The sequence below is a fragment of the Aythya marila genome, assembly GCF_965140915.1.
Source record: "Aythya marila genome assembly, chromosome: 21".
Taxonomy (NCBI): Eukaryota; Metazoa; Chordata; class Aves; order Anseriformes; family Anatidae; genus Aythya; species Aythya marila.
The window spans coordinates 3,002,202-3,029,296 of NC_139062.1; the positions used below are offsets into that span (position 1 = coordinate 3,002,202).

The 27,095-nt window shown below is 58.7% G+C and overlaps 1 protein-coding gene across 3 annotated transcripts in view; it reads left to right on the forward strand.

Annotated features, from left to right (window-relative positions):
• Positions 1–7,114: 7,114 nt before the first annotated feature.
• AGRN (agrin) overlaps positions 7,115–27,095 on the forward strand; it is a gene marked incomplete at its 5' end in the record, with an annotated part of 73,244 nt that continues 53,263 nt past the window's right edge. For 2 of the 3 annotated variants that reach the window (XM_082776865.1, XM_082776866.1), the window contains 2 exons: positions 7,115–7,300; positions 13,483–13,744. In XM_082776865.1, the coding sequence (XP_082632991.1) occupies positions 7,115–7,300; positions 13,483–13,744 (448 nt within the window). The remainder of the gene's footprint in view (positions 7,301–13,482; positions 13,745–27,095) is intronic. The other variant, XM_082776867.1, reaches the window with a different exon arrangement.

Consider the following 27,095-nt stretch of genomic DNA (forward strand, 5'->3'; position numbering starts at 1 on the left):
CTGAAATTCCCCCCATTTTCCTGCTCCTCGAGCACTGCACCCCTGTTCCCCAAGCCATCAGAGTGCTAAAACCACCTGCAAGCTTTGGTTCCTCACCCTGGGGTCATTGCACAAACCTCAGCCTTTCCTCTCCCTTTCTGCTTTTTTTTTTTTTTTTCTATTTTTTTTTATTTTATTTTTTTTTTAAGGATCTAATTTCCCAAATGAAGCGCAGCGCCGAGCAGACAGTCTGCGAGCGCCTGAGTCAGATGAGCCTAATGGATGAGGCAGCAATTCACCCAGGCACTTTCTTTAATTGAAAGGCTCTGCCTGTGGCTGCCAAGGGGAGCAGGAATGTGGTTCCCCTGACGGGCCCTGCGTAGATGACACGGTGTGTGGTGGCTCTGTCCCCAGCCTGGCTCTGCTCGCTGCTTGGCTCGCCTCCGGAGCCCTGCAGCAAGCCGAGTGGCTCAGCAGGAAGGGAGTAGTCACCCTCAACCTTTTGCTGCAGTGGCTGTGCGTCCCCTCGTGCATTTTCCATGGGCGTTTTCCTCTGCATCCCCTTGTGCATCTCCACGTTCATCTCCACCTGCATCCCCTTGTGCATTTTCCACGTGCATCCCTTGTGCACCCTCCAGACGCTCTTGCTTTGCTGGTGAAGGGAGCTCAGCTCTCCAGTTTTGCAGTGCTACATAAATAATAATTTCCCCAGTCAGGCTGGTGTGCCAAAGCACCATGACAAGGCGTGCACAGAGGCCTGTTGCTCTCCCGTTTTGCTCAGGCTAATTCTTCTACCCCTCTCTTATCACTTTTGGATGCCTCCCATCCTCTCCATTTCCCCCTGGGGAAGCGTTAAGCAGAAGGGCCGTGCCTCGCCTACGACCCAGGGGATGGGAGGCCAGGGAATCCCATTTATTGCGGTGCGAGGTCCTGCTCTGCCCCACCAACATCCCCTCGCTTTGCCCTGGAGGAGCAGGAAGAGGTTAACCCAGCCCGAATCCCTGCTCCCTGTGCGTGTGCGCAGAATACCCAACGCAGAGGCGAGCGTCTGGGCGATGCAGCAGGGCAGCAGTGCCCTGTGCTGGCACCGACAGCCTGCAACATCCCCCCGTTATTCCAGGGGTGTGTGCTGAGGAATTGGCTTTCAGATACAAAAAGAAATCTTTTAAGAGCTGGTAATTTAATTTATTTTTTTTTTTTCTTTTCGCCTTTTTTTGTCTCTTTTTTTTTTTTTTTTTCTTTCTTTCTTTCTTTTGCCCACGCTAATGGCAAGAGCAGCAGCTGCATTGACTCTTTTGGACGAAACTCAACACAAAAGCCTCTATCTCCCGGAGTGGCTGCTCCAATAAATCCCTCCTCGAGCTAGGAAATGGGGTTAGGGGAGTGGGAAACCTCAAGGGCTGGGTCCCCCTCGCAGGTCTGGTGGGTACTGGGTGCTCAGCACCGAGGGGACCCGAGCAGAAAACCCATCTGCCAGCAGCCCTGGAAAGGTTGCCAAGTGCCCTCCGACGGAGCTCTAAAACCTTGGATCCTCGCTCCTTGAAAAAAAGGGGAAAAAAAGGAAAAAAAAGCCCCATATCCTGCATGCCTGGAATCTTAATCTCTTCCCTTTCAGCCCCGGCCCTGCTTCCCAGAGCCCGTAATGGCTTTTTGGTGACGGAGGGCTCCCCAAAGCTGCGGGGCTTTGTGGTGGCTCTGGGTTTTCCAGTGGCATGGGAAATGGGAAAATGGGATATTTCTCTCGGACAGCACTTTGGGAACGTTATGGCTGGGTTACTAGCAAATATTCCTTGCACGAGGGGCTGAGCCAAAACTTGCAGGGTGCCAAGGACCCGAACACCCTCCCGGGCACCCTGATATAGGGCAACAGATCTGGCCTGCAAAGCTGCTACCTGCAGCCCTGGAGAGGGGAAACTTGTGCCTTATAGGAACGGGGGAAAAAATGCTTGGGTTGCACTTTCTCTCCAGCTAATCCAATTTGTCTCCTTACTGCTTTCAAATGCCTTTTAAAGATTCCCAGCAATGTATTATAGGAATCCATTTGCCGAGATGCAGCGGAGAGGGGCATTTTTATTTTACAGTTATTAGCGAGTGACAAGGTAAGTAACTCGGAGGAGATTGATCACCCAACTAAGCATTTTTACTTTCCCAATTAATCCTGGCATGATCGTAATAAATCCGGGAGTGGGAGTAATTAGATGTGAGCGGCCCTCGCTTCCTTTCGCTGCTGCGTGTCGGGGGTAATGGATAGAGACATCTTTCTCTGGGAAGTGGCCTAGGGAGACGTCCAGTTAGATGGGATTTCTGGAAAGAAAGATAGATGTCGGGGGCCAGCGTTCACTTTTTTTTTTTTCCTCAATGGAGCCCAGATTTATGCCATCAATCCACATTAAGAGGCCTTCATGGCTACACAGAAATCCAGCGAGCGTAATTCAATTAGCCCCGTGCACTTTTTAAGATGGGATTTGATAATGGAGGATCATTTGCCCCGAAGTTCACACCGGATTTTCTTTCTGCTGCGTGTTTTTCCCCCCCCCTTTTCAATTAAAAGAGTCGCTGTGGTTCACTGGATACTTTCACCTCCCGGCTTGGAGCTTGCTGGGTGAAGCCCCCGAATTCGTGGCCACCGAAAATCGGTTGCGATGCCACCTGTGCGATCCTGCACGGTGCTCGTTGCTTTTCCAACCCATCCTTGTGAGCCTGGGGAAGCACAGCAGGCTGCTCCTGCATCCCCTTGACCAAAAAACAAGTGGCAGGGACCGGGGATCTCCTTGCCCTTCTCTCCATTCCCAGCCCCAGCACCTTCGATGTATTTTCCTTGATTTCAGCGGTGCCGAGCTCGCTGCAAATCCTGCAGGGCATGGCATGGGGGGGGAGCACGGCATTTATGGGTCAACACCCATAAATATCAAAGATTTAGGGCTGTGCTGCTGAGAATAGTGTGGATCCCAGTAGCTCCCAAGCCCTGGGACAAACCCAAAGAGCAGCTGTGGAATAGCCGACGTCCTGATGTGGCGAGGAGGGGACCGGCTTCTTGGGTTCCCTCCTTGGAGAACAAATCTGGGATCGGTCCCTTCCCAGCACAAGGGACAGATCCAAGCGTGCTCCCTCCCTTTCCCCTATAACTAAAGGGGAAGGACTGTGCGGGTCACTGCCACGTACCCGTGCTGTACCCAGCACTGACACCGATCCGAGCAGCTCCTGTGCCCCGCTGCCACCCGGGGACAGCAGCCCTGAGCCTCTCCGGTGATGCTGCAGCCCCCACGGCACCCAAATCTCACCGGGCCAGGGGTGCCCGACACTGCTCCGCTCCCCCCCCCAGCCCTCATTAATAGATTTACTTATTAGAAAATCATTATCCAGGCAGACAGCCTCGTGGATGTGGGATCCCAGGGGCAACTTGTTAGCAGCTGCTCCGAAGCTACATCAAGAGGGTTTCTGACGGTACACAAAAGCCATTTGACAATGTCAGGAACCACCGAGAGGGATTAACTTGAAAGAGAAAAGGTGGTGGTGGGGGGGAGAAAAACACACATTAAAACATGTCTTAAAGCTTATCAGAGATGGAGAGCTTCAGAGCAGGAAAACCAGCTGGTGGAGCACGGGGGGAAAAGAGCAGGGAAATGGGGGGCCAGCCCCAGCAGGATGGGGGCCCCTCGCTCCCCTTGGTTAATGTTGGGGCTCTGCTTTTGCTCAGTCAGGGTGTTTGTGCAGCAATTTTATCTGCTTTTTGAAGGCTTGGCCTGAGATCTTGAGGGTTTCCTGCTCGGGTGAGCATGTCCCACCAGTGAGAGGTAGAGACAGGAGCTGCCGATGCGTTTCCCCTGGGATTTTGGGTCCCTGGGCTGCTGCACCGTGCGCACCCCGGCGCACATCGAGGCACCTGCAGCAGCGCCAAGCACCTGCCCGCAGACACCGGGGCCCCGCCAAAGAATAAAGTCTTGGCTGAGAGCTGTGATAAAGAATATCTGGGAAGGGAAATGCTCCGGGGTCAACCAGCAGAGAGATGCCGGCGTAAAAGTGCTGAGTGCAGCAGGAGCGGCTGTACAGTCATCCCGGGGAGGCAATAACTTGCAATAAATGAGAGACCTTTGCGGAATTACTCAGCCCAGCCAAAAAGCAGCTCGTTTGCCTGCGCCGTGAGTTGTTAAAATTGGAAAAATCTTCAAAGGACACTGAAAAATTACAGTCCTGTCTCCAATGCGACAGCTGCTGCTGCTGGAGGGAGAAGCCCCGATCAGGCAGAGCCGTACCCAGGCACTTAACTTCAAATGCCTGAGAAAATGCGTGGACATCACCGGGGCTGGAAGCTAAACAGGTGAATAAAGGTCAGGGTTTGCACATCCATCTGGTGCCAGCAGTGGTCTTGGCACACCGGGGGTTTTGGCAAAACTGCTGGCCTCTGTAACCGCTGGACTGGGAGCATCACGGCGCTTTGCTTTGCTTTGTTCTCCTCTCCCTCGCTGCTCGAGGCCCCTCCTGCAAGAAAACCGGGGAAATACAATGCAAATGCACGCCGAGGTGTCAGGCAGCAAACATGGCATTGAGTCCCTGCCAGTTTTCCAAGATCTCTTGCTATTTCAGAGGCTGAATGTGATACCTCAGTCGTAAGATTGGCTCAATGAAGTTTTTGCAAGCCCCAGGTTTACAATAGCTGTCTTGTAAAGAGCCCGGACAAACCCCAGTGATTTATTTACTTTTGTCAGTCGCATGGTTTATTTATCTTGTGCATTGATTTGCCAAATATTTTGTTTCAGTTTTCCCACAGTTGCTTGGCCGATTTCTCCTCTCGGCCGCGTGAGGCTTCAGCGCCCGGGGGGGGAGCAGAAAAAGGGGGAGCAGAGGGGCTGCAAGAGGTGCTCCCACCACGGGTGCTCTTCCCCTGGGATTCTGGAGCTGTCCTTCAAGAGGACGAGCTCTCTTCTACCTATGGACTTCATTAAAACTGTGTATTTGCAGCAGAGAGGAGGTCCTGGGGTGGCTTCCGTGGCAATTCCACCCGAAAGCCCATGAGCTCGAGGAGATCCACTTGAAAGCGCTGACCGCAGAGGGGCAAACGCACCAGAAAGGCTTGTTAAATCCATTTTTCTCTTCACAGCTCTGAAAGCAGATGGCGGGGTGGGGCTAGGCGAGAGCTAGCAAACAGCAAATAATACAAACAAAGCGTAAATAATTCTTCCCCTCTCTCTCCGCCTGGCAAAGTGTGGGAGCGCAGTGCCGCGGCTGGTTTCTTCCACCTGGAGCTGGGGTGGTTTCTGCGATTTACTGCCGAGCGGCGCTGGAGGAAGACAATAAAAATTAATAATTAAAATAGCAAAAATAATCTGCCAGGCAGGGAAATATTTCTAGCTGGTTGAGTGTTGAGTTCAGAGCAGCGGCAGCGCCGTCGCGGAGCCGTTTGGCCTCCGCGCCGCTCTTGGCTTACGGTGGGGTCTTGGTGCTGAGCACTGGTGCTGTGCCCCTCGGAAAGTAACCACACGTTTCCCGAAAACCACATTTCCTGAAGATCTACCTACATTGTAGGCCACTTTCTTGCAAAAAATCATGGCCCTAAAGTCCTTGTCCAAGCGATAAAGCACTGCACGCTTCTGCGCACGCGGCCTTCCTTAGGTGTCGAAGTGTCAGCTCTGTTTTATGGGACAGAAATCGAGGTTTTGGGCAAAAGGAAGCCGGGAGGGGTTTAGGGGGACAGCCCGGGTGCTGGGACTGAAGGCAGTGCTGAGATGTGAGGTGCGTGGTTTGAGGCAGAGGATACACAGTATGCCTCCCGTGTAAAAGCGCAGCACTTGTGCTATCTCCAGACAGATTTATGGGAGCTCTGGTGTTTTGTTCTCTCCAGGGGAGAAGGTAGGCTTGGACAGCATTTTGAGCACTCAATATGATTCATTTGTTCCTATCTTAGAGTTAATTCGTGTTTATGTTCCAGAGGAGAGAAGAAAAAGGATTGGCACATAGCCAGCCGCGGGGGCAAACAGCGCAGGGAGCAGTCCCCAAAGCTCAGAGGATGCTGTGCGTGGAGAAAGGGGCCCCTCCGAGAGGGACATCGGGGCACACACCGTGTCCTGCACTGGCTTCGTGGCCCTAGCATGGCTAAACTCCACCTGCTCGGCCCCGGATCACCAACACGACTTGTTTAGGGCCGCGGAGGAAAACAGCCTTGTAAAAACGCCTCCGGGAGCCGGCTAATTTATAGAGGGGCGAAACAATATCCCTCCCCTGGTGCCACTTAACTTTTCATTTCACAGCGGCGGTAATCGCCCACGACATCTGGAAAAATTGCCCTCCGCTCCCTGGGGGAGGCCGGGGGCAGAAGGTCAGGGTGTTTTGGGGGCAACCCCGAGCTGCTGTGTCCCCCCCCCCCCCTCAGGGGACCGAGCCCCGGGGGCCGGCGCCGCCTGCGGCCGGTGGCGCACGGTGGCACCGGCACCTCCGGGGGTCCCCGGGGGATACCGGCCGAGCCTCAGTTTCCCCATGCGGAAAAGTGTCGGGGGGGGGCACCCCGGGAGCGAGCCCCTCGCCGTGGCCGGGGTGCGGGAGGGTTGGAAGCGGGGTCCCCTCCTCCCTCCCCCCGGCTCTCCAGCCCTGCGCGCCCCGGCGCGGCTGCCCGGAGGAGGGGGACGCCGCCGGGGGGGCTGTGCCGGGGGGGCGGCAGGCTGTGTGCCGGGCTCCCTGCACCTTTAAAAGTCTCCTCACGTCGCCGTGCCGATTATCCATTAACCTGCCGGCAGCTCCCTTGCCTGGGGGTGGCGCGCTCCCGGCGGCTCCGCGCTCCCGGCGGCTCCCTCCCTCCCTTCCCCCCCCCCCCGTTCCCTCTCCCCCCTTATCAGCAATTCAGATTGCATGCAAATCTCCAGGCTTTCTTACAGGGGCAAGGCAGGGGACAGAGCATTTCTCCCCGGCCGCGGCTTTGGGGAAAGAGAGAGCGAGAGAGAGATATCTCCTCCTCCTTCTCCTCCTCCTCCTCCTCCTCCTCCTCTTGGGATTTTCCTCCTTCCCCCTCCCCGCCTCCCTCCCTCTCTTTCTTTCCTCCTTTTCACCTCCTGGAACAAAAGTAACCCCCTTTTTCTTGCTCCAGCCCTGCCTGCGAGCGGCCCCGCTTTGTCTGGCCGTGCCGGGGGCAGGGGGCTGGGGGGCTATGGGGGGGCGAGGGGCGGCCGGAGCCCTGGCGCTGCTGGCGCTGGGGCTGGCGCTGGGCGGCGGCGGGGCGAGCTGCCCCGAGCGGGAGCTGGAGCGCAGGGAGGAGGAGGCCAACGTGGTGCTCACGGGCACGGTGGAGGAGATCATGAACGTGGACCCGGTGCACCACACCTATTCCTGCAAGGTGAGGGGGCCGGGGGGGGGCTTCCAGGGGCTCGGGGGGCGCGCCCCAGCTTGGGCGCAAGGGAAACTTTGCGCCCCGCCGCCCGCTGGCACATGTGGTTTTTATTGTCGAAATGGGAGGCTTTGGTGGGTAATTTAGGTATTTTTAGACTGCGGAGGCTCGCCCCGTCGCTGCTCCACCGGCTGGTTCGAGGGGAATCTCTGGAGGTTGCTTTTTATGGGCATTTCCCTGCTTTGCGCGGTGCGGAGCCGATTCCCAACTTTCAGCTTCGGGAGGGCTCCGGGTGCCGTGGAAGGTGCTCGGAGCCGCTGGCTGGCTGCAGACGCAGCTCCCTGTTTACTTTAACAGCATCTTGAGTTCCTCTAGCTCGAGCTATTGTTTAACTATGAATCTGGCCTCTGGCTACGGTTTTTCCCCCCCTGAGCTGCGAGACGGTGAAGTACTCAGCAACCTGAAATACCATCCGCCTGGTTGTCAGAAAACGTGCTGGCTGCCTTAACCCTTCCCAGGGCAGGAATCCTGCCTGCGAGGACTTGCTGCTGCCTCCCTCACCTCTTCTCCCAATCCCTTTTTCCCCATCCTAAAGCACGCTGAGGTCCCTGACGGGTGCTGGTGCCGCAGGGGGCCTGGGGCGATGCCCAGCAGCGTGCTGGTGGGCAAGGTCTGCCCGGCCTTAATTGCAGCCGTGGGGTTGTCCTCACTTCTGGACGACCTCTCGGCCCTATAAACTAGTTGAAAAGCCCCTGTCTATCCAGCTGGTGCCTGCTGCTCCTCGCCTGCTTCCCCAGCTCTGCCCCTCACGGTACCAGAGGGTACAATCTGTACCCTGCTCGCGTAAATTAGATCACAGCCCCTCCGGGCTGGTGCAGGGACCGTATGTTTGCGGCGTGTCTGGCACATCCTGGGTGCTACGTGGAAAACTAATAAGCTGCTGCGAGCAGCCGGTGTCGTCCTGTGGCAGCTTGGGGCACATATGGCTGGGCGCGAGCCGCCTGATGCTGGGGCAGGGCTGTGGTGCGAGGCAGGAGGTGCTCATCTCAAAAAGCTTTTTTCTTTTTTTTTTTCCTAGCTAGTATAAAATCCACATTTCATTCAGGCAGGCTTGGAGTTGGGAACAAATATTTTGTCCCTGCTCCTGGGGTGGTAAAGCTGCTTGCTCAGCAGCCCTGCCTTTAGGAGGGTGCCATCGGATACAAGTGGGAGCACTGTGGGGTGAGGAACCTGGTGTGTGTGGGGGCTTTATTTGAAACCCAGGTGGCATTGCTCGGCTCAGGAGGATATTTTCCTGCTCATCTTTCCCCGAGCTGTCCCAAGTGATGCTGCGGAGGTTTGTGCCGCTTACTCCAGGGTTAACCGTAGGGCCCTTCTTCTGCTGAATGGGGTTGTGGCAGCTCCTGAAGGCCAGAACCTGCCTCTGGGGTTTCTTTCCAGTCCTTAAAAAGAAACTGAAAGGAGGAGAGCCTTATCTCCTGTCATCCGTGGCAGCGCCCATCCCATCCCAGTGGCATTTACTGCGCCTTCCGTACTGCCTTGTGCTCCTCTCCAGGGACTTTACATGGTGTGCGTAGAGGGTTTGGAAAAAAAAAAAAAAGGGGTCTGAGGTGTCATAAGGACCTGCAAAGGGACAAATCAAAATCTCTTCTAGCTGCATGACACCCGTGACTGGTACAGGAGTAGTTCTACATCAGCAAAAACCCCGTTTTTATTCTAAAATCTCCCCAAACACTGGGGATCGCTGTGGATTCGAGGGCTGACAGCTGGCTCCGCTTCTTCCCCAGCACCTTGACCCCAAAAGGGGCGCTTTTGGCATTAAACCTGGCCGCTGGCTTCTTCCTTGACCCCGGTTCCTTACTGAACCACAACGAGTCAAGGCGCAGAAGCCGGCGAGAAAACCCGTGTGTGCTTCCCCCTCCAGCCCCCTGCTCGCTGCTCCTTACACCCCGAGGCGCCTCCGAATGCCACCCTTATCTCCCGCCGGGCTCCTTATCTGCACGGGAAGCGCGAGGGCCAAGTGTGCGGGAGGAGTTGCCCCGAGCCCACCCCCAGAAGCGTTGCTGGTGCTGGGTGGTCCGCGGGTGGCTGCGTGCTGCAGCCCTGCATTGTTCTTCCCAGCTAAACCCGAAACCCTCCCCGCCGGGGCCTTTGATATCTGAAGAGGGAGCGCGTTGCAAACGGGAGGCTAATGGGAGAGGAACACCCTGAAATAGCTACCAGCCGCTCGGTGCTGCTGGAGGGGGGTCACAGTTAGGAGTTTTCTCAGTCTCCTCTTCCCCAAAGTGATGCTGATGTGCCCCTTCGCCCAGGGACGGATTTGGGTTGGGAACGAGGGCTTTGCTCCTTGCCGTGTCCCCGGACCTTTTATTTATTTTTTGCTCTGCTCAGCCTATTTGCAGCCGGCTGCTGGCATTGTCCTTCCCCGCTCCTGAGCCCTGTGCCGTGCCTCGTTCTGCTTTGACCTGATATTTCTGGAGGGAGCTCCTATTTATAGGACAGATGCAGGTTCTATATGCGCTATAGGAAGCGCTGGGAAGGATGTGGATCCTGTGCCGAACAATGGAGCCCACCTTTTGGGTGGAAAGGGCTGGGGGACACAGACTGGCTCCTGCAGAAAGGGCTGCCGAGGTCTCCTGGTGACCTTTCCTGCTCTGATCCAAGCGTCCCCTCTCTTCTTAGGGCTCTGCTCACCTCCCTGGGCACCCCACGAGCCCAAGGTTTGCGCTCCTGAAGCGCCTTCCCGGCACCACACGTGCCCGTGCAGGTGGTCCCGTTCCCTGCTGTGACAGACCCCCATGGAAAATCCTTTTACTCCCCGGGTTTGCCCCGCACTTAAAACCTCCTTCTGCGAGGTTCTGCCTAAATAAAGTCCTCACTGTTCTCGCCGCACCTTCCCACAGCTGCCAGGAGCCTTGTAAACCAGCCTTAATCCAGTGTTTTATGCGCTCCGCGGTGAAAGAGCGAGCAGGGCTGCGAGAAGGGACCTTCTGGATCCGGGCTCCAGCCTGATTTCTTTTTCTCTCTCCCTTTTCTTCCCCCATCCACGCTGTAGCCAGTGAGTCACCAGTAACAAGGTCTTAATTGTGCGTGGTGATGAATGGGATGCCCTACAGGTAATCGCTGGGTCTTTGGTGCCTTCGCGGCCATTCATTAGAGAGGATGAGGGTGGGGAGAAAGCTGGTGGACTCTGATGTTGCTTGTGAATGCTGTGGCCTGGCTCTGCGAGCCATGACTACAACAGCCCTGCTAATTAACTCAAATTACCATCTGCTTCGGGAGAGGGGCTAGGCTCCAGCCATTCTTCCCCCAAAGACCTAGCTGTGAAAATGCCCCGACTGCTGCCTTCCAGCAGGACCCTCGGGGTGCTCTCCCCACCTGCCTCTCTTGTTTTTTCTCCCCCCAACCCTTTTGTTCCCTTTGTGTTCCGCTTTTTATTTTACTTTTTTAATTTTTTTTTTTGCCCCGGCTGCTCCCGCACCTCACCTTGTCGAGCGCTCGCCCTGCGGGGCCGCTGCTGAAGGAAGAGGAGGTGGGGCTGGTGCTGCTGAAGGAAGGTGTCTTGACTTGACTGCGGGGAGAAGCAGCACCCCGGGGAGCTGCCAGCAGCGCCGGCGAGGCAGGAGGCTCGCAGCAGAGCCGTGCAGGACGGAGTTCGTGGCGCTCGGCAGGGGCTGGGGGTCCCCAAATGGGCTCCTTGGTGCCGTGGGGAGCAGATGTCTTGGTGTGAGCACTGGGATTCAGGAGGAGAGGATAGGGAGGGAGGGGAGCTGCCTGTCACAGCCCCTCGCCAGCTGAAGCTCCCTCTGGTTGCTGCTCGGCTGCCAGCACCGAGACCAGAGCTCTGGGTGCCGGGGCTGTGCGCGGCGCGTGGCTGTCGGGTGGGTAGCTTCAGGAGGCGTTGCTTCCCCGGCTCGTCTCACCCCAAATTTGGGCTCTACGGGGCAGGACGACAGCCTGATGATGAGTTATTCCTCGTCCTTTGGTTGTTGGGGCACTGCTGAGCCCTTGGGTCTGAGTGGAGCTGGTTTCCTCCTTGCCTGGAGGCAGATGTGTGCGAGCGCACGGGCACGGCGCCTCCTGCCAGCCTCGCCGTGTACCTCCAGGTCCCACGGGGGCAGCTTTTGATGGCCGTGGCCCCTGAACCGCTTGGGACTGAGGTAGTGCTGAGCTTGTAGCCCTGAAATCCTGGAGTGACATCTTCAGAAAGTCACAGGATTGACTAAAGCTCACGAGGCTCCCATTTCCCCCAAACTCCCGACGCTTTTTTGTAACCCTCGTGTCTGACCCCTGCAGTGTCAGATGTTTGTGTGCGTGTCCTGTAGTCACTGAGTAATGGGACGGAGGCACTTGGCAGAGAGTGAGAGTCTTTTTTTCCCCCTCTGAACAGCCCCAAAGAAGTCAGTAGGGGAGCACAATGCGCACCAAGGGCCGCGCGGAGAGCTGCAAGAATGGCTCATTCTGGAGGGGGATAATGTCTGCTCTGTGCTCTCCTGCTCATCTGCAACGAGCCACGGAGCTAAAATATGGCAAGAATAAGGTCTGTAGGGTGAACAACTGCCTACTGCCACCAGATTGTCCCCTGGGGTGGGAGAGACCTGCCCGCAACATCCCCTCTGCTCCCTGCGTTCCCTTTGCGGTTGCACTCCTCGGGCACACACCTGCGTGCTCCTTCCAGAGGGAGGCTCGAGAGCCTCCTTATCACCCACCCTCCGCTTCCCCGGCCTCCTCGGTGCTTGGCACGGGGTGCTGAAGTGCTCTCCGGGCAGGGGAGACGGCTGGAGAATGCAGGGGATGGGGCCCTGGGGTGCTGGAGGGGGCACAGCACACCCCGATAAAGCACACCCCGAGCACGGCGAGGCTTTCTGCCCCATCAGGGCTGGACGTGGGCACGTCTCCTATCGCGTGTGCAATAAATCATTTGTTTTAGGGCTGCTGCTTTCGTCCTCGGTGGGTGTTTTTGGGGGGCAGCTCGTTGCAGAGAGCGTGGTGCTGGAGCGGGGCTGGCCAGCAGGTTTTTTGCACGTCTCCCTTTTGGGGCAATGGGGAGGTCTGTGCCTGGTGGACGTCCAGGGAGGCTGCTCCGGGGGCTGAGGAGAGGGAGGGAGGGACCAAGTCTTGTGGCCAGGGCTGATTTTTCTTCCAGAAATTCGGCTGATTTAGGGGAAACCGGCTGCTACTGCCAATTCCTCTGTGTATTTTAGCAAATCCGGTCTGCTAACGCGCAGGTTGTCTTCAGTCACTTAAAATAAATCTCCTTTGCCATTTCTAGGGGCGTTATCCCCTCTGCCTCTTCTCTTCCCAACCCCCTGGTGCCTTCCCAGAGCCAGAAGATCCCCTGGGAGCAGAGGGGGATCACTTGGGCTGAGACCCGCGCGCTGCCTGGGGACCTGGCTCAGGGTCCTTGGGGACAGGGCTGGAGTCAGAGGCGATGCACAGGAGTGGGATCTGCAATCACCCAGCCCAGGAGGGAGCCTCCTGCTCGGGATTTGGGTTCCTTACCAGCACCAGGCAGCAGCTCTGATTGATTATTATGATTTTATTTTCCCTTCTATGGCCACGTGCAGTGCCTGCTGCTGGAGAGCAGCATCCCTGCCCTAGCTGGTTGTGCGGCAGCTGAGATGGTTTTTGTGGGTTTAAAGGCTAAAATAATAGAGGAGGGGAAGAAGTTGCTTAGAACACCTTTATTTTACTAGTTTTACTCAGCGGATTTCTGTTCTGGCACAGGAAACCCTCGCGTAGCCATCCTGCCTGTCCCTGGGCACGAGGGCTTTCCCTGTCGGAAAGTTTCACCAGGGTAGGAGAGGCAGGAGCAAAATGTGAATTTGGGGGCTCGAAAGGCAGTGATGTGCCCAGATGTGAATAGGGGAGCGAGTCCCTTGCCAGGAAAAACCCGCGTGGCTGATGGAGACCTTGGAAGATGGAAGGGGTGAGGAGCACCACGTGCCCGTGTTGGGGCGCTGGGTGCGATTCTGGCAAGAAGCAGTGCTCGCTGTAGCCTTGGCCCTACATTTTGTGCTGGTAGAGGGCTGCCTCGTGAAATCAGCTCTGCAGGAAGGCTCTGCCAGCCTGAGCTGCTCCCGAACACCGTGCGACAGCACGGTTGGAAGCAAACGGGGCTGGATGGTGCCAGACACCTCGGGTTGTGGGTGCGCAGAGCTCTCCCCTGATCCGTGTCCCTCTTGTCCCAGGTGCGAGTGTGGCGCTACCTGAAGGGCAAAGACATCGTCACCCACGAGATCCTCTTGGACGGCGGCAACAAGGTGGTCATCGGCGGCTTCGGGGACCCCCTGATCTGCGACAACCAGGTCTCCACGGGGGACACGCGGATTTTCTTCGTCAACCCGGCCCCGCAGTACATGTGGCCGGCGCACCGCAACGAGCTGATGCTCAACTCCAGCCTGATGCGGATAACCCTGCGCAACCTGGAGGACGTGGAGCACTGCGTGGAAGGTGAGCGGGGCGCGCTCGGGGCTTGGAACCCAGTTTTGGGCACGCGGTGCTGCTGGCCGCGGGGCGGGCGCGCTCGTCCTGGCCGCACGTGGGGCAGGGTCTGGCTGCTCAGTGGATTTGGTCAGCAAAGGGATGGTGCCTGGAGCTGAGCTTGTTAGAGGTGGGGATTGCAGCCAGGTGATGTTGGTTCGTGTTATTTTTTGGGGTTTGGGTTTATGCAGGTTCTCAGCCTTCTCTGCAAAGCATCTGATGGGGTTGGAGAGGTCGCGCTGCAAAGCCCTGTCCTGGCACCCCTGGGGAGTTCAGGCTCACACCTGAGCTCCCTCTCTTTTTTTTTTAGGTTTATTGCTGAAAAGTGAACTCATTAACCCAGTGGTGAAGGCCTGTCCTTCATCACAGCGACTCCCAGTTCCCCATGCTTGCCTTGTGGACTCGTGCAGGGACACGAGAAGCCGGCTGAGTTCCCCTTGGGGGCAAAGCTTGCTTCTCCGGGGTGGAACCAGGTCGCGACCAAGCCGAGCAATTTAGGAATCGAGGGGGGATGAGCAGAGCTTTGGTGGTGTTGTGGCGAGCCTCGGTGTCCCTTGTGTGCATCACCTCCCTGCTGCCTTTGCGCTCGTACCCAAAATTTTGCACGAGGAGGTCACGGCGTGCTGAGCTCGTGGATTAAACGCGCACGGGGTTGGCTCTCGGTGCTTTTGTCCCTCCGTGGGACAGCTCCCGTGCCGAGGAGGTGGCTGAGATCCTGGCACCGTGGGTGTGCAACAACACAGCTGCTGGGAAATGGCGAGTGGGGGGCAGCCCGCCTGCCCTCTGTAATAGGGTCCTGCACCTCCAGGCACGGAATAATGCCCCCACGGAGAGCAGATCCGCAGAGGGTTGAGCTGGTTGCCCAACCACCACGAAAACATACTTCTGCAATCCCTCACTTGCTGGCTTCTCCCTTCCTCCCTCTGCTCGTCCTGTTCCAGCAAGAGCTCCGGGCTCGGGGAGGAGGGGGGAATGCGGTGCCCCAAAAGCCCTCTGTGGGGTCTGAGCACGTCCCGGGAGCAGATGAGTAAACAAGGGCAGGAATGCAGGAATCCTGCACAGGCAACAAACAAACACGCGGCGCGGCTCCCTCCTCCCCGCTGGATGTGCAGAGCAGAGGCCGTAACCCCGTTCTCCAGCTGGGGAGGCTGCCGGAGGAGGGGAACGACCCAGCTCGAAGCCTCCGGGGCTGGGAAAGTGCCAGCTCAGCACAGCAGCACCCGGCTCCAGTGGCTTTTGCAAGAGGGAGAGATGTTGGAGGTTTCCGAGCAGATGCGCGCACGTTCTGTGTGGCGATCCCAAAGCATCGGCCCTATAGGAGGGGGTGGGAGGAGGAGGAGGAGTGCGGTGTGTTTTGGTTTGTTTGGTGTTTTGTTTTATTTATTTTTTTTGGTAAACCTGAGCAAACACTCGGAGGGATTCTGCCTTCGCCCAGCTTTGTGTTCCTTGGCGCGTGCCGAGCCGGGTGGTTCCTGCTCGTGGCTGTCCCCGGAGACCTGCAGTGAGGGCTCTGAGTGTCCTCCTGTGCTGTGGGTTTCACTCAGAATTTATCCAGGACCTGTGCCTGCTCCCCTATTCCACGGGGGAAATTCAAAACTGGTTTCTTCAGTGATTAAAAGCTGATTAAAACCCCGCTGTGCAGCATCTGGCCGTGCCGGCCACCTGGGCAGGGACAAGGAGCACTGAGCCCTGTCCCCATGGTGGGTACACATCCCCCAGCTCTCCCTGCAGAGGGTGACAGGGATATGGGGCTGTGCCCCGTGGCCCTACAGGCGTGCTGGTGCCAGGAGAGGTGCACGGAGCTTGCGTGCTCCGGGCTGGAAGCGACGTGTCCTGCTGCAAAGGTTTGCTCTGTGACCTCTTGTGCAAGGGAGCTGGAGGTGCCAGAGCTGGGCCTGTTTGAGCTTTCTCTTTCCCCCCTGTGCTTAAATGACAGCTCCGTGGGTTTGTTTCTCCTCCCTGCTATGCTGACGCCCTCTCTTGATGTCAGGTAGCAGGCGATTCTTTCCGTGTCTCTCCTTTTTTTCCAATCCCTTTGCTCCCTTTAATTAAAACCCTCATCCTGAGGACGCTGCGGGCACGCGGAGAGGTGCCCAGGGCTTGGGGACATGCAAGGGCTGGAAAACAGCCTGGGGAGAGCTGGCCGTGAGTGGTGGACCTGCCTTCCCCAGGCTGGTGAGAGCTGCCTGGACCTCTGAGGAGGAGAAAAACCAAACACCAGGCAGCCCCGAGCTGCCAGCATCTCATCCCCAAGCGCTGTGCAGGGGAGGCGCAGCAGTTTTGTGCTGTTTCAGGCTGCTTTGGCAGCTCTTCCCGTGCCTTGATAAAGCCGCCTTTCTTGTCGCATCCCCTGGGCTTGTTTTTCCTTTTTATCCACGTCTTGGAAGCCTGGGTGTCGTGTGTGCGTCCTGCGTGCTGGCTGCACCCCAGGACCCTCAAAAAATTAGCCGTACCCAAACCTCACGCCTCTCCCGTGGTGTGCGCGAGCTCCTCTCGACTTGCCCGGCGTGGCTGAGGAGCTGGGCCCTGGGAGGCCGTGAAAAACCGGCCATGAGAACCTGCTCCCGCCGCCCTGGGAATCCTTTCTGAGCTCTGAGTCTGAGAATTTAGCTCCAGGACTTGTTTCCCATCAGCTCCCCACAGGAAGGTTCAAAGCGGAGCTGCCCAGGACGCCGCGCTCCGAGGTTAAAAACAAACCTCGGAGCGCTTCTGCAGAAGGAATTGGAAGAATGGTGGCAGCTGAATGGAAAAAAAAAAGAAAGAAAAACACGGATGTTTGGAGAATCTTCGTCTCCTGTCGCTGCGGCTTGGAAAAATCCCGGACACCCAAAACCTTTCCTGCCCTAAAAAGGGGGAGCTCAAACCAGGGCGAGGCTGCGAAACCGCTCAGGTTGGGGTTGGAGCAGCGATCGGTTTGGTGATGTTTAATTGTGTTAAAGGAGCTCTGGCTGGCTGCAGCCAAAATGTAGGGCTTGGGCTAAGCCTGCAAACCGGCTGCAGCAGCGAGGGGGCTGTGGGAGCCCCCCAGGGACTGCAGGAGCCCCCCCAGGGCTGGGACGATGCTCGCAGGGGGATGCTCGCTCCTGCCTCTGTGGGAAGGCGCACGCGGGCTCCCCTCGTGCAGGTTTCCCCTTGCTCTTTGGGACATCCGGATGGGGTTTCCTGGGAGAAGATTTCCCCGAGGACGCACAGCCTTGCTGGTTGGGTGCCTTTTAAGCCTCAGGGTCGCAAAAAGGGGGTTGGAGTCGCTGTGCTTCGGGTGCTTGAGGCTCCAAAGCGCGGCTCCGTGCTGGCGACATTGCTCCGTCCCCGGACAGTGCCATCGAGCACCCGCTTCTGCAGCCCGGGAGATGCTCCCCGGGTCTGCCTGGCTCGTGTTTCCCTTTGATCGCGGCTCCACTTGGAGGAAAAATTGAGATTTTTGTGTGCGGTGTGGGAGGGGCAGGCGCTGACTCCAGCGTGAGCTGGCTGGGTGGAAGGAAGTTCAGCCGAAAGCCGCGGCGGAGCCCTGGTTAATGAGAAGCCAGGGCTCCTTCCAGGCGTGATTTGCATGAACCCGGCTGCAGCAGCCCCGGCCGAGATTGTTGTGCTGGCTTTGGGGATGGGGCTGGACTTTGAACCTCCTGGGAAAAGCTGTGAGTGAGCACAGGGGAACCCGACAGCCTCGGGCACGGGGTGCTGTGCCGCTGCCGGTGGCTCGGAGCCCCCATCCCAGGGCAGCACACCTGTAAGGAGCTCCTTTTTCACCTCCTTTTCTCAGATGAAGTGGGAAAACACGCACCAAGTGGGGTTTTTTCCAGCCTTTTGGTCGGGATGGATGCATCCCTCGTGGTGGGGCAGCCCAGGGGTGATGCTCTGCCTCCCCGCAGGGGTCTGTCCGGTGCTGGGAGAGGCATCCCTTGGTGTGCCTGGCCCTTCCTGAGCTTTTTGGGGCTCCTGGCCACCAGACACAGCCACCGGGGTGCCTGCAGGTGCTGCCACGAGGATGCCAGCAATGCTTTCCCCCCCCGATAGATGCCCAGCCAGAAGCTCTCTGCTCTGGCTCCTGTTCAAGATGCGCCGTGCTGCAGATGCTCCGTATGTTTAAAAATGTCACTTAGCTCTCATTAAAATCCTTATTATAGCCAGTCCAGAACCCTCCTGACTCTTCATCTCTCTGGCAACCCTATTAATTACTCCCGTGGAAGAAGTGCATCCAGCCTCGGCTCTCCCGTGTGGCTCCCTGCTCTCTCCCAGCTCCCTCCTCTATAGGGGCGAGCCCGATGGTCGCTGCCAAATCCCTCTGCCCAAACTTTTTCGGGGGACTTGGGAGCAGGACAGCTTTAAAAGCACCTCCGTGTGCTGCTGCTCACCCCGTTTCATCACCTTCCTCTTCACTTTTATCCCCTCCTGCCTTTCCTCGGAGGTCCCTGCCTCTGCAGGACGGAGACGTTTTGTTCCTGCGAGCCAGCCCGTGCAAAATTCCCTTTTCAGGCTCCTTCCAGGGGCCGTAAGAAATGCACAGCGGGCTCCTCTCAGCAAGGAAATCGCTGGCACGGGCTCGTGTTAGGTGATGCGGGCTGCGGTCACTTCCCATGGCCGGGTCTCTCTGCAGCCCTTCACCCCGCAACTATTTCTTTTGAATCCCTCCCTGGCGCTTCTTTGTGCCTCCGAACAGGCAGGGAGGGGGCTGGAAGTGTTGGTGTGTGGGTTTTTGCTTAAAGAAGTGTTTTTTCTTTTTTTCTATTCTTTTTTTTTTTTTCCTTTTTGTTTTTTCTCCTCTTCTTGGCTCTGTTTTGAATCGAAGATAATGAGAACAGCACCGACACCTCCGGCTCGGGAGGGCGAGAAAACCAGCCAGCAGCTGTAAAAAAAAAAAAATAAAATAAAAAAAATGCGCTAAACCCGGAGAGGGAAACCCTGCACAGTGAAATCCTGGGGGCCCCTTCCTGCCCCCCAACCCTTGGAGCAGCTGGGGCAGGGGGGAGCCCTGATTTTGGGGCCAGGCACAGGGGTCTGCTGCCCACCCCCCCTGCTTCCCTCGCGTGGTGGTAATGCGAAAACATCCTCGGGTGCCGGGCAGTAGCGCAGGGAGTTGGCTTGTTTAGCAAATTCCTATGGAATTTTAATCTGGTGTGGGAGGCTGCTGCTCCGGGAAGGCTCCTTCGGCCCCGGGGTGCCCACGGTGCTGCTTTTCCTTTTTGCATCCCGTAAGGAACCCCAATCCTGCTCCGAGCTGTGCCAGCAGCTCCCACCTGCAGGCTCCAGCACCTCTGGTGGGCTTGAATCCCTCCCTTCCTCAGGGATGTGGGGTGGGAAGGACGAGTGGAGAGGCAGATACGCTCAATTCCCATATGGGACCAGGCTGCAACACGCCCCTCTCCCACTCTTTATCCCCACAGCACCCTCTCTTTCTGCCCTGTGCTGCTTTGGGGTTGGTAATATGGGCGTTAGGGGATCTCAGGCTGCCCCAGGGAGCCTTTGGTGTCTCTGGGGGCTGTAGGATTAAAGAAATCCCCGTTCCTAAGGAGCTGCGGGTGCTGGTGGTGGGATGCTTCCCAGGGGCTGTTCCCATCGAGGCTGGCTTCCCCTTCCCTCTGAGCATCTCCAGCAGGCTGGGGGCTGGCAGCAGCATCCCCTGCACCACCTGGCTCGGTGTCACCCGCTCAGGGATGACTGTGGGGTTAACAGGAGGATAAACCTGCCCAAAACCTGCCCAAATTTTTGCTGCCTCCTTCCACGTGCGCCCTGCTCCTGTCGCTCCCCACCCGCTTCGAGCCCCAGTTTAACCATCACCACCATGCGTGGGCACTGGGAGCAGCCAGGACACCCCTGGAAAGGCTCCGTGGGGGCTTCCTTGGTTCCCAAAAGGTCCCCACGGAGCCGTGCCGGGGCTCTGCCCCTGGGCCGGGGGCTGTGTGCGTGTCGGAGCCGCCCGCCGTGCACCCCTGCGCCCGCCCGGGCTTGCTGCTCGCTAATCCTCCCCCCGTGCTGTGCCTTTGGCTCTGTTTGTCTTCTCCAGCACTCCCCACGGGTCCCGCATTCCTTTGGGGTGACTTCCAGGAGCTGTGGGGAGCCCTTTGATATAGGAGGAGGATGCTGGGGAGGGGGCTCCCGTCCCTTTGGGGAGCGGGGGGCTGCGCCCTGCGAGGGGCTCGAGCGGCTCCTTCCCCGTTTTCTGGGGGAAAACTGCTTCTGTCCCTCACTCCCAGCTCCTTGGGGTCATTTTCTTTGATTGGCAAAGGGAATCGGACCCCTGTGCATTCAGTAATTGACTCCTGATTTGGCTGATTTCAGCCTGGCTGCAAAATGAAGGAGAAGACGCGAGGCTTTGGACCGCTCGTCCTTATTCTCTTCTGATTTATCCTCCTTTGGCTCTTCCCGTGTCCCAGAGCCACTCAGGAAATATTTCTGGCTGTTCTCTCCGTCTTGCAGGGATGCTGATCAGCCGCAGAGAGCTCCAGGACAGGCTGTGCCTTTGCAGCTTCAATTTTGGGGGGATACCCGGTTAAAACGAAGGGAACAGAGGCTGAGGAGCTCTGGATCCCTGCAGTTTTGTGCCCCACTCGTGGCCCCAGGTTCCCTGTTTGAGGCTCCTGCCTCTTTGGGGTGGACCTGGGGAGGATTTGGGTTGGACCCAGGGGGATTTGGGTTGGATCCAGGGGGGTTTGGGAGCGTGGATGTGCTCCGGGTTCCCTCCTGCAGCCCGTCCCCGACCCCAGAGCGTGCTGGTGGTGTGTGTGTGGTGCCGGGGGTGGGCTGCCAAGCGTTTTCCTGGCCTGCAAGCCCTGGGCTGCTCCTTTCCCAGCCCTGCGAAATGCTGGCAGCCCAGCCGGCTGCGGGGGCAGGCGAAGAAAAGACGCGGTGGGATCGGGCTCCGCCGCCTCCTTCACAAAAAGAGCAGGGCTGGAGCCAGTTTGTGCCGATTCCAGCGTAAATCCTACAGCTGCACATCATCCCTTCCTACAAAAGCGAGGTGCTGGAGCTCCCCTTAAATCCTGCTCCCCTTAAATCCTGCTCCCTTTAATTCCTGCTCCACTTCTCCGCGGCGAGCGCCTACGGGAGGTGTGAGTGGCACCACCAGGGAGCATAACGCACTGGGATGGATCCATACTGGTGGTTATGGTTGTGCTGGTGGAAAGAAAAAGGGGGCTGTGGGCTGGCAGGGGTCCCCATGAAACCCCCAGGCAGCAGGAGAGGGGCTGGGGGGTGATGTGGGATCGAGCAGGGCGCCGCTCCTCGCCAGCTCCCGCCCGGCTGCCAAGCTCTGAGTGTCTTGGCTCTGGCACGGCTCTCCCCGGCCAAAAAGCACCGTATCTCGCTGGGTTTCTGGGGAAAAAAAACAATGCTCTGGGATCCTCGAGTCAGCTCAGGCCTTCAAGTGCCTCCGTGAAGGGAAGGAGGAGTTGTTGGGGGAAGGAAGCAGCGGTGGGGTGGTGTAGGGAGAGGGTGGGACGGCTCCGTCCCGGGGCCCTTCCCCTGCACCTTCCTGCTCAATAAACCCTAATCCGCTCCCGTGCTGCCGGGCAGGCGGCCAGGGCTGGCATTCCTCTCATAGCTCAGCCAGGTACGGCGTGGGTAAGCCCCGTCGGGGCGCAATGTGCTGCACGGGGAGGGTTTGGGGTCACCGCGGTGCCGGTGGCAGTGGCCGGGTGCTGCCCACCCTCTTCTGGCTCCCCACAAAGCGAGGGGTCCCTCGGTGGCTGTCCTAGAAGGGGAAGGTGCAGCTGGTGCCACGATGCTGGTGCCTGGCATGGTGCAGGTTGGGGTCGCTTTGGGGCGCACGAGGTCTCCAGGATCCCCAAAGGAACTTTGTTTTCCACGCAGCGGTGGTGGGAGGCGTCTGGGAGAGACACGGAGATCCTAAAGGAGGTACCGGTGCCGCAGGCTCAGGCTGGATGAGTTCTCAACCCGAGCAAATGGTTGCAGGAGAATTTGGGGACCAATTTGTGCGCTCTGGGCTTGGCCAGGGGCTGTGGCTCCGTCCTGGGGAGCCAGCCTTAGGGAAAACAGGGTCTGGCTCTGCTTGATGAGCCCGGCTCCCGCACGCAGCCGGCTTCCCGGGCTGCCCGGTGGAGGCAGCGCTGAAATCCCTGAGCAAATTGTTCCGACTGATGCTGTTTATCTAAGAGATAAAGCAGGATCAGCGCCTGGCAGGGCCGTGGGGGAGCTCGGCGGCCCCATCGGGGTGAGCATCTCCCCTGCTTTACTGGAAGGGCCCCGTTCCCTTCCAGTAAAAACCAGTCCTGGCCCGGAGAGGGGCACGGAGCGAGGCTGGGGCTGGGTCCTGGGGCTTTTTTCTGCCCCTGCTGCGCTCCGGGAGCAGCCAGCTCCATTGTGGGGTGGTTGAACAGGAGCAGCTCTCTGCCCCGGGTGCTTCCCACCAGCCCCCTGCTGCATTCCTGGGCAGTGAGGCTGCCGGCACACGAGGCACGGGGACACTTGGGGACGCTGGGGTGGCCCCGCCGGGGCTGACACCTCTTCTCCATAGGTTGCGTTGGTCAGCGGGGCGTGTTCCTGTGGCCTTTGGGTAAGTCCCCGGCCCGGGTGCCAAATTCCTGCGGCCCCAGAAGCTTGGGAAGGGGGAGGGAAATCTCAGCTCGCTCTGGGGATGATTTTAGCCACCGGCTCTGCTGCCTCGCTGAGAGGTCTCTGCTCGGTGGCCTTGGGCAGGAGGGAACAGGGAGGAAAGGTCCCAGTGGAGGGCTTGGAAAGGGATTAGGCGAAATCAGGAGGGGTGCCTCCAGCACTCATTGGGTTGTTGTCTAAATCAAGCCCTTTCTGGCTTGAAGAAGTCCTGAAGAGTGATGTCCAGGCCAGGGGGGAGGTGTTCCTGGGGGCAAGCCAGCTCGTTTTGGGCACTCTTCATTTCAGAATCTGCTAACGGCAGCACCCAGGGGGCTGCCAACCACGGTGACCCCGCAGGGTGCTCCTGCTGCACCCCGAGGTGAGCTGGGCACCCCTCGCAGCCTGCTTTTGGGCTGTCCCCCGGGCAGGGGAGCTGGGTGCTGAGCTGGGAGCTGGGTGCTGAGCCAGGCTCCCGTCCCGGAGCTGCAGAGCTCCCCGTGCCACTGGGATGCCCTGGTGTGCCCTGTGAGCCTGCTGCGTGCTGGGGCGCTGGCTTTGCGCAGGGCGGGCACGTGGCTCCCCCAGCACAAGGCTGGGCAGGTCGCCGTGCTGCAGAAACATGCCTAATAACTGCTTTTTTTCTCTTTTTTTTCCCCCTCTTTCTTTTTGGGAGCCGCTGGTGGAGCGGAGGGGGCAGCGAGACCCTTCCCCTAAAGCACCCGGGGGAGGTGAGGAGGTGGAGAGGGGCTTTGTAGGCACAGGGGGTGATGGGGAAGGCCATCCATGGTGGTTCCCGTTCTCTCCTCCCTGCAGCTTTCCCTCCTGCACTGTGCCATCCCCACGGGCACCTGCTTTCTCCCCGGAATTTACCCCAAAACGTGGGCTCGACCTCAAGCAACCGGCGGGTTGCAGCGCTCCTTTTTGGCCAAGACAGCAGCCACCAGCGCCTGGGCAGCCAAAACCCGAGGTGCCAGGTGAACCTCCCCCTGCAGGTTTGCCCTCTGCCCTGTATCTCCTGCAGGAAAGAGGAGAAACCCTGCTGGGGACGGGGCCTCCTGCTGGCCTGGGAGCAGGGGAAAGGCAGCAGGGGAGGAGAAAGCTGCGGGAGGCTGAGTGGCACAGCTTGCCTCACCTCCGGAAAAAACTCTCTTATCTACACAGCCAGGGCTATCTGGGTGAGTTTCCCTGGGCGGGGGCAGCGGGTAGTGCTCCATCCTCCATCCTCATGGGTTGTGCTCCATCCTCGGCGCACGTTTCCCTGCCCTGCTCCGTGCCGAGTCCCCTGTGAGCGCGCATCCCAGCTCCTGGTGCCCAAAGTGGGGTGTTAATCGCTGGCAGGCCCCCACCTGGGGGCAAGAGGAGAGGCTGGGTGAACCTCTTTTCTTCCCTCTGCACTGCTAGGATTATTTTTTGGCAGAAGGGGGAAACCTTTCCACTTGTCAGTGCCACAGCAGGAGCCGCCGGGCCCCTTAAACGCGCGGGGGAGGCGCAGCAGCCTCCTGCCCTGCGCTGCTCCCCGACGAGGATCTTTGCGCTCCCCTTTGCAACCTGCCGTGGCATGCACGGCCCCGGTCAGGTGGATGGCGTGTGGCAGAGAGCTCTGGCAGCCTGGAATGCCAGCTATGCGCCCCCGAGACGCAGGCGCCTGCGTGCAAAGGTGCCGGCGGCTTCCCCGCAGCGCTGGCACCGCGCCGGGGAGGCTTCGGACACCGCCGGAGCTTGTCGGAGGGTGTGGAAGGGGAGGGCTCCGGAGCAAGCAGCCCTGGTAGGGCGTGGGGAAGGCTGGTGCGAGGGCTGGGGCTGGTGGTTAGGGTGGGAGGCTGCCGGAGAGCAGCTGGCATCCCTGCCTGGCTTCTTGTGGGGACTTGTGTAGGGAGCCTGGGCCGGGTGAAGCCTCTCCAGGAGGCTGCGGCGGTGCTGGGGTTGCAGAGGGTTTGCCAGCGAGGGGAAAGCAGCGATGCCTGAGTGGGATTGGGATGCAATGGGATGCTCGGTGCTGGGGAAAGTGGGGTTCTGCCATCCCAATGCCCCTGGCTTGGCAGCTCGTGCCTGGAGAGCCCAAGTGTGGTGTCCCGTGCGCGCACGCTCCCCGCAGCGTCCCCGTTCCCTCGCCCTGCAGCTCGTTATGAATATAAAAAGGTTTTAATCTCTTTATGGGGAGAACTCTGGGTTATTTTCTGATGGCACCAGGCGCAGCACTGCGCTGTTCTCTGCAGGAAGCTGGGGATGAAACTCCCAATCTTTATATATATATAAAAAAAAAAAAGGGGTGGCGATTTTTCCCTTTGAGGCAATGTGCCCGCTCCGGAGCAGCAGGTTCCTGGCTCCTGGGGGGTACCAGGGCTGTGGTGGGCAGGAGGAAGCGAATTCCTGCGACGTGATCACAGGCAGAGCAGTTATTCTCAGAGGGCTGGGCCAATCCCATGATATTATCGGGGCTCCTGCAGCCTTATTGCCAGGGTTTGTCAGCATCCCGTAGGGACGGAGGTGCATATTTAGCTCTTGAGCAAGCCCCGTTCTGCGTGGTGGAAGTAGGATGGCTGGAGGAAGGGTTTTGGAGGATGCCCTGGAGGCACTTCCTATGGAAAGCAGGTCTCTGCATCGCTTGGCCAGCTCTGCTCCCAGCCCTGGCTCACCCCTCGGACCAAGCCCTTGAGGTTTGGCAGCCCAGGAGCTCAGGAGGCCGGGGCACGAGCCCTGCTGCTTCTGGCAAAAAGAGGCTTTTGTCCTTCTGTAACGCTGGTGGGAACCGTGGCCAAATCCCCTGGCCACCTCGTGTGGCCAGCCAAAAAGCCAGGGGACAGCAGGAGCACCTTGGAGAGGTTTGGGTGTCCGTGGTGCTGGCGGCGATGCGCCGCGCCACCCGCTCCCTCCCGCGTCTTGCTAAGCTGCCGTGCTCGCCTGGCACCGATTCTACCTTCCAGATCCCACATGAGCGATGGACAGGGACTGGTTTTCGGACCCAATTTTTCCAGCTGCTCACTGGTTCCCGATGCCTGTTGACCGTGCGAGCGAGCAGCTGGCTGATATCCAGCCGTGGACACCTGGAAAGGGCCCCGTCTGCCTGGGCAGGCTGAGATAAAGCTGTGGGGAAGCTGCCTTGCCCAGAAGTTGGGCGTGCTGGTAGGGAACAGCTTTATCAGGATGCTCTACTGCAGGTTTTGGGCAGCCTGTACCACCCAGCCTGCGCAGGGCGGCGTGTGCTGGGCGTGGAGAGCATCTGCCACGGGTTATTCCAGCGAGCACGTGCAGCTTGTTCCAGGGAAATGAAATTTCCCCGCTGGATCTGCCGGATGCGTCCCGTTGTGCAGCGTGTTTGTTGTCTTTTCCTTTATCTCCTGGAGCCCTCCTGTGTTTGGGAGCCGCTGGGTGGAAGATCAAAGGCTGGGTGTTCCCACCCCTCTTACCCGGGGAAGTACGCGGAGAGCCAGCGCCCGCTGTCTGCGTGCTGCAGGAGGACCCCCGCGTGCCAAATCCCTCCTCCCGTGCCTCCTGAGATGCCTCCTGGCAAAAACCCTCGAGGGTTTTTGATGGTCCTGGGTTGTTCCCAGCAGCTTCCCCATCTCTGGAGGTAAACCAGGGCTCGGTTTTGGTGGAGCTGCTCGGAGCCAGGGGCAGGTGGAAGCTGCGCTCCTGCTCCAAACGGCGTCCTCCTGCCCGTCCCTGCTCGCTGGCCACCCTGGGAGCTGGGAGCTGGGAAGCCTGAATATTTTCTGGCAAGGAAGGGCGCTGCGAAGGTCGGTGCTGTGAGATCCGGCTGGGAGGCCACGCCAGGCTGCCTGGGATGGACACAGCTTGCTTTCCTCAAGCGCATCCCTTCAGCCTGGAAGCCAGCCGCCAGGCTGCTCGCGCCGTGAGGTTTTGCTTTTCAGATTAACTCAATTTTTATTTTGTTTTTTCCCTTCCTCAAGCACGCTGAATTCCCGTTCCTGGGGGAAAGGAGCTGCCTTCCCCACCTCATCCCTCCCTGCTGTGTCCCAGTCTCTTTTTGCAGGGCGTTTGGCCCCTCGGCAGGCTCAGATCTCCGGTGCTTGCTCGTGCTGCTGCACCCCGCTGGGAAATACCCAAAGAGACGAGGTCAGGAAGGATGAGACCCTTCCCTTCCAGGCAGAAGCGATGCTGGGAAGGGTTAGGAACAGCTCAGATGTGCCAGCAGACGCAGCTTTTACCTGGCAAAGGAGCCTGGCTGGGATTGCTCACACCGGCGAAGGATAAAGGCTTTCCTTGGGAGGTCTGGCGAGGCTCAGGGCAGCTGCCCCGGTGCTGTGACGTGGTGCAGAGTTTGCTTTGCTCCCCCGAAAGCCTGCTTTGGTCCCGAGCTGCCTGCCCGCACCAGCTGATGTGCTTCATGCTCTTCTGGCTCCTGAGAAACCTCGCCTGCTGAGCGCAGGGCTGCTGGCTGGGACCCAGTTCCCAAGCCCAGGAACGGGGAGGGGATCTGAAGCAACCCGGGCTGGAATTGTTTTCCTAGACTGATAATTTCTCCCAGACAGCCCCAGGAGGCTCCTGGCCAGCTGGACTTGCACTTTCTTTTCCCGAGGGAGTCTCTCCTGAACTCCACCAGGGCCTGGTGGAAGGGCAGCCGGGCTCCCCGCGGGGCTGCGGGCGATGCTTTTGGTGCCATCCCCTGGTTCTGTGGGTGCTGGGGCAGGGCTGGAGGCAGAATCTGCCCGTGCCGAGGTGATGGATGGCGTTAGGAACCCTAAAAGGTGTCAGCATCACCCATCCCAGCACCGTCCCCTCGCCAGGGCTGGGCACCACCTCTGGCCGTTTG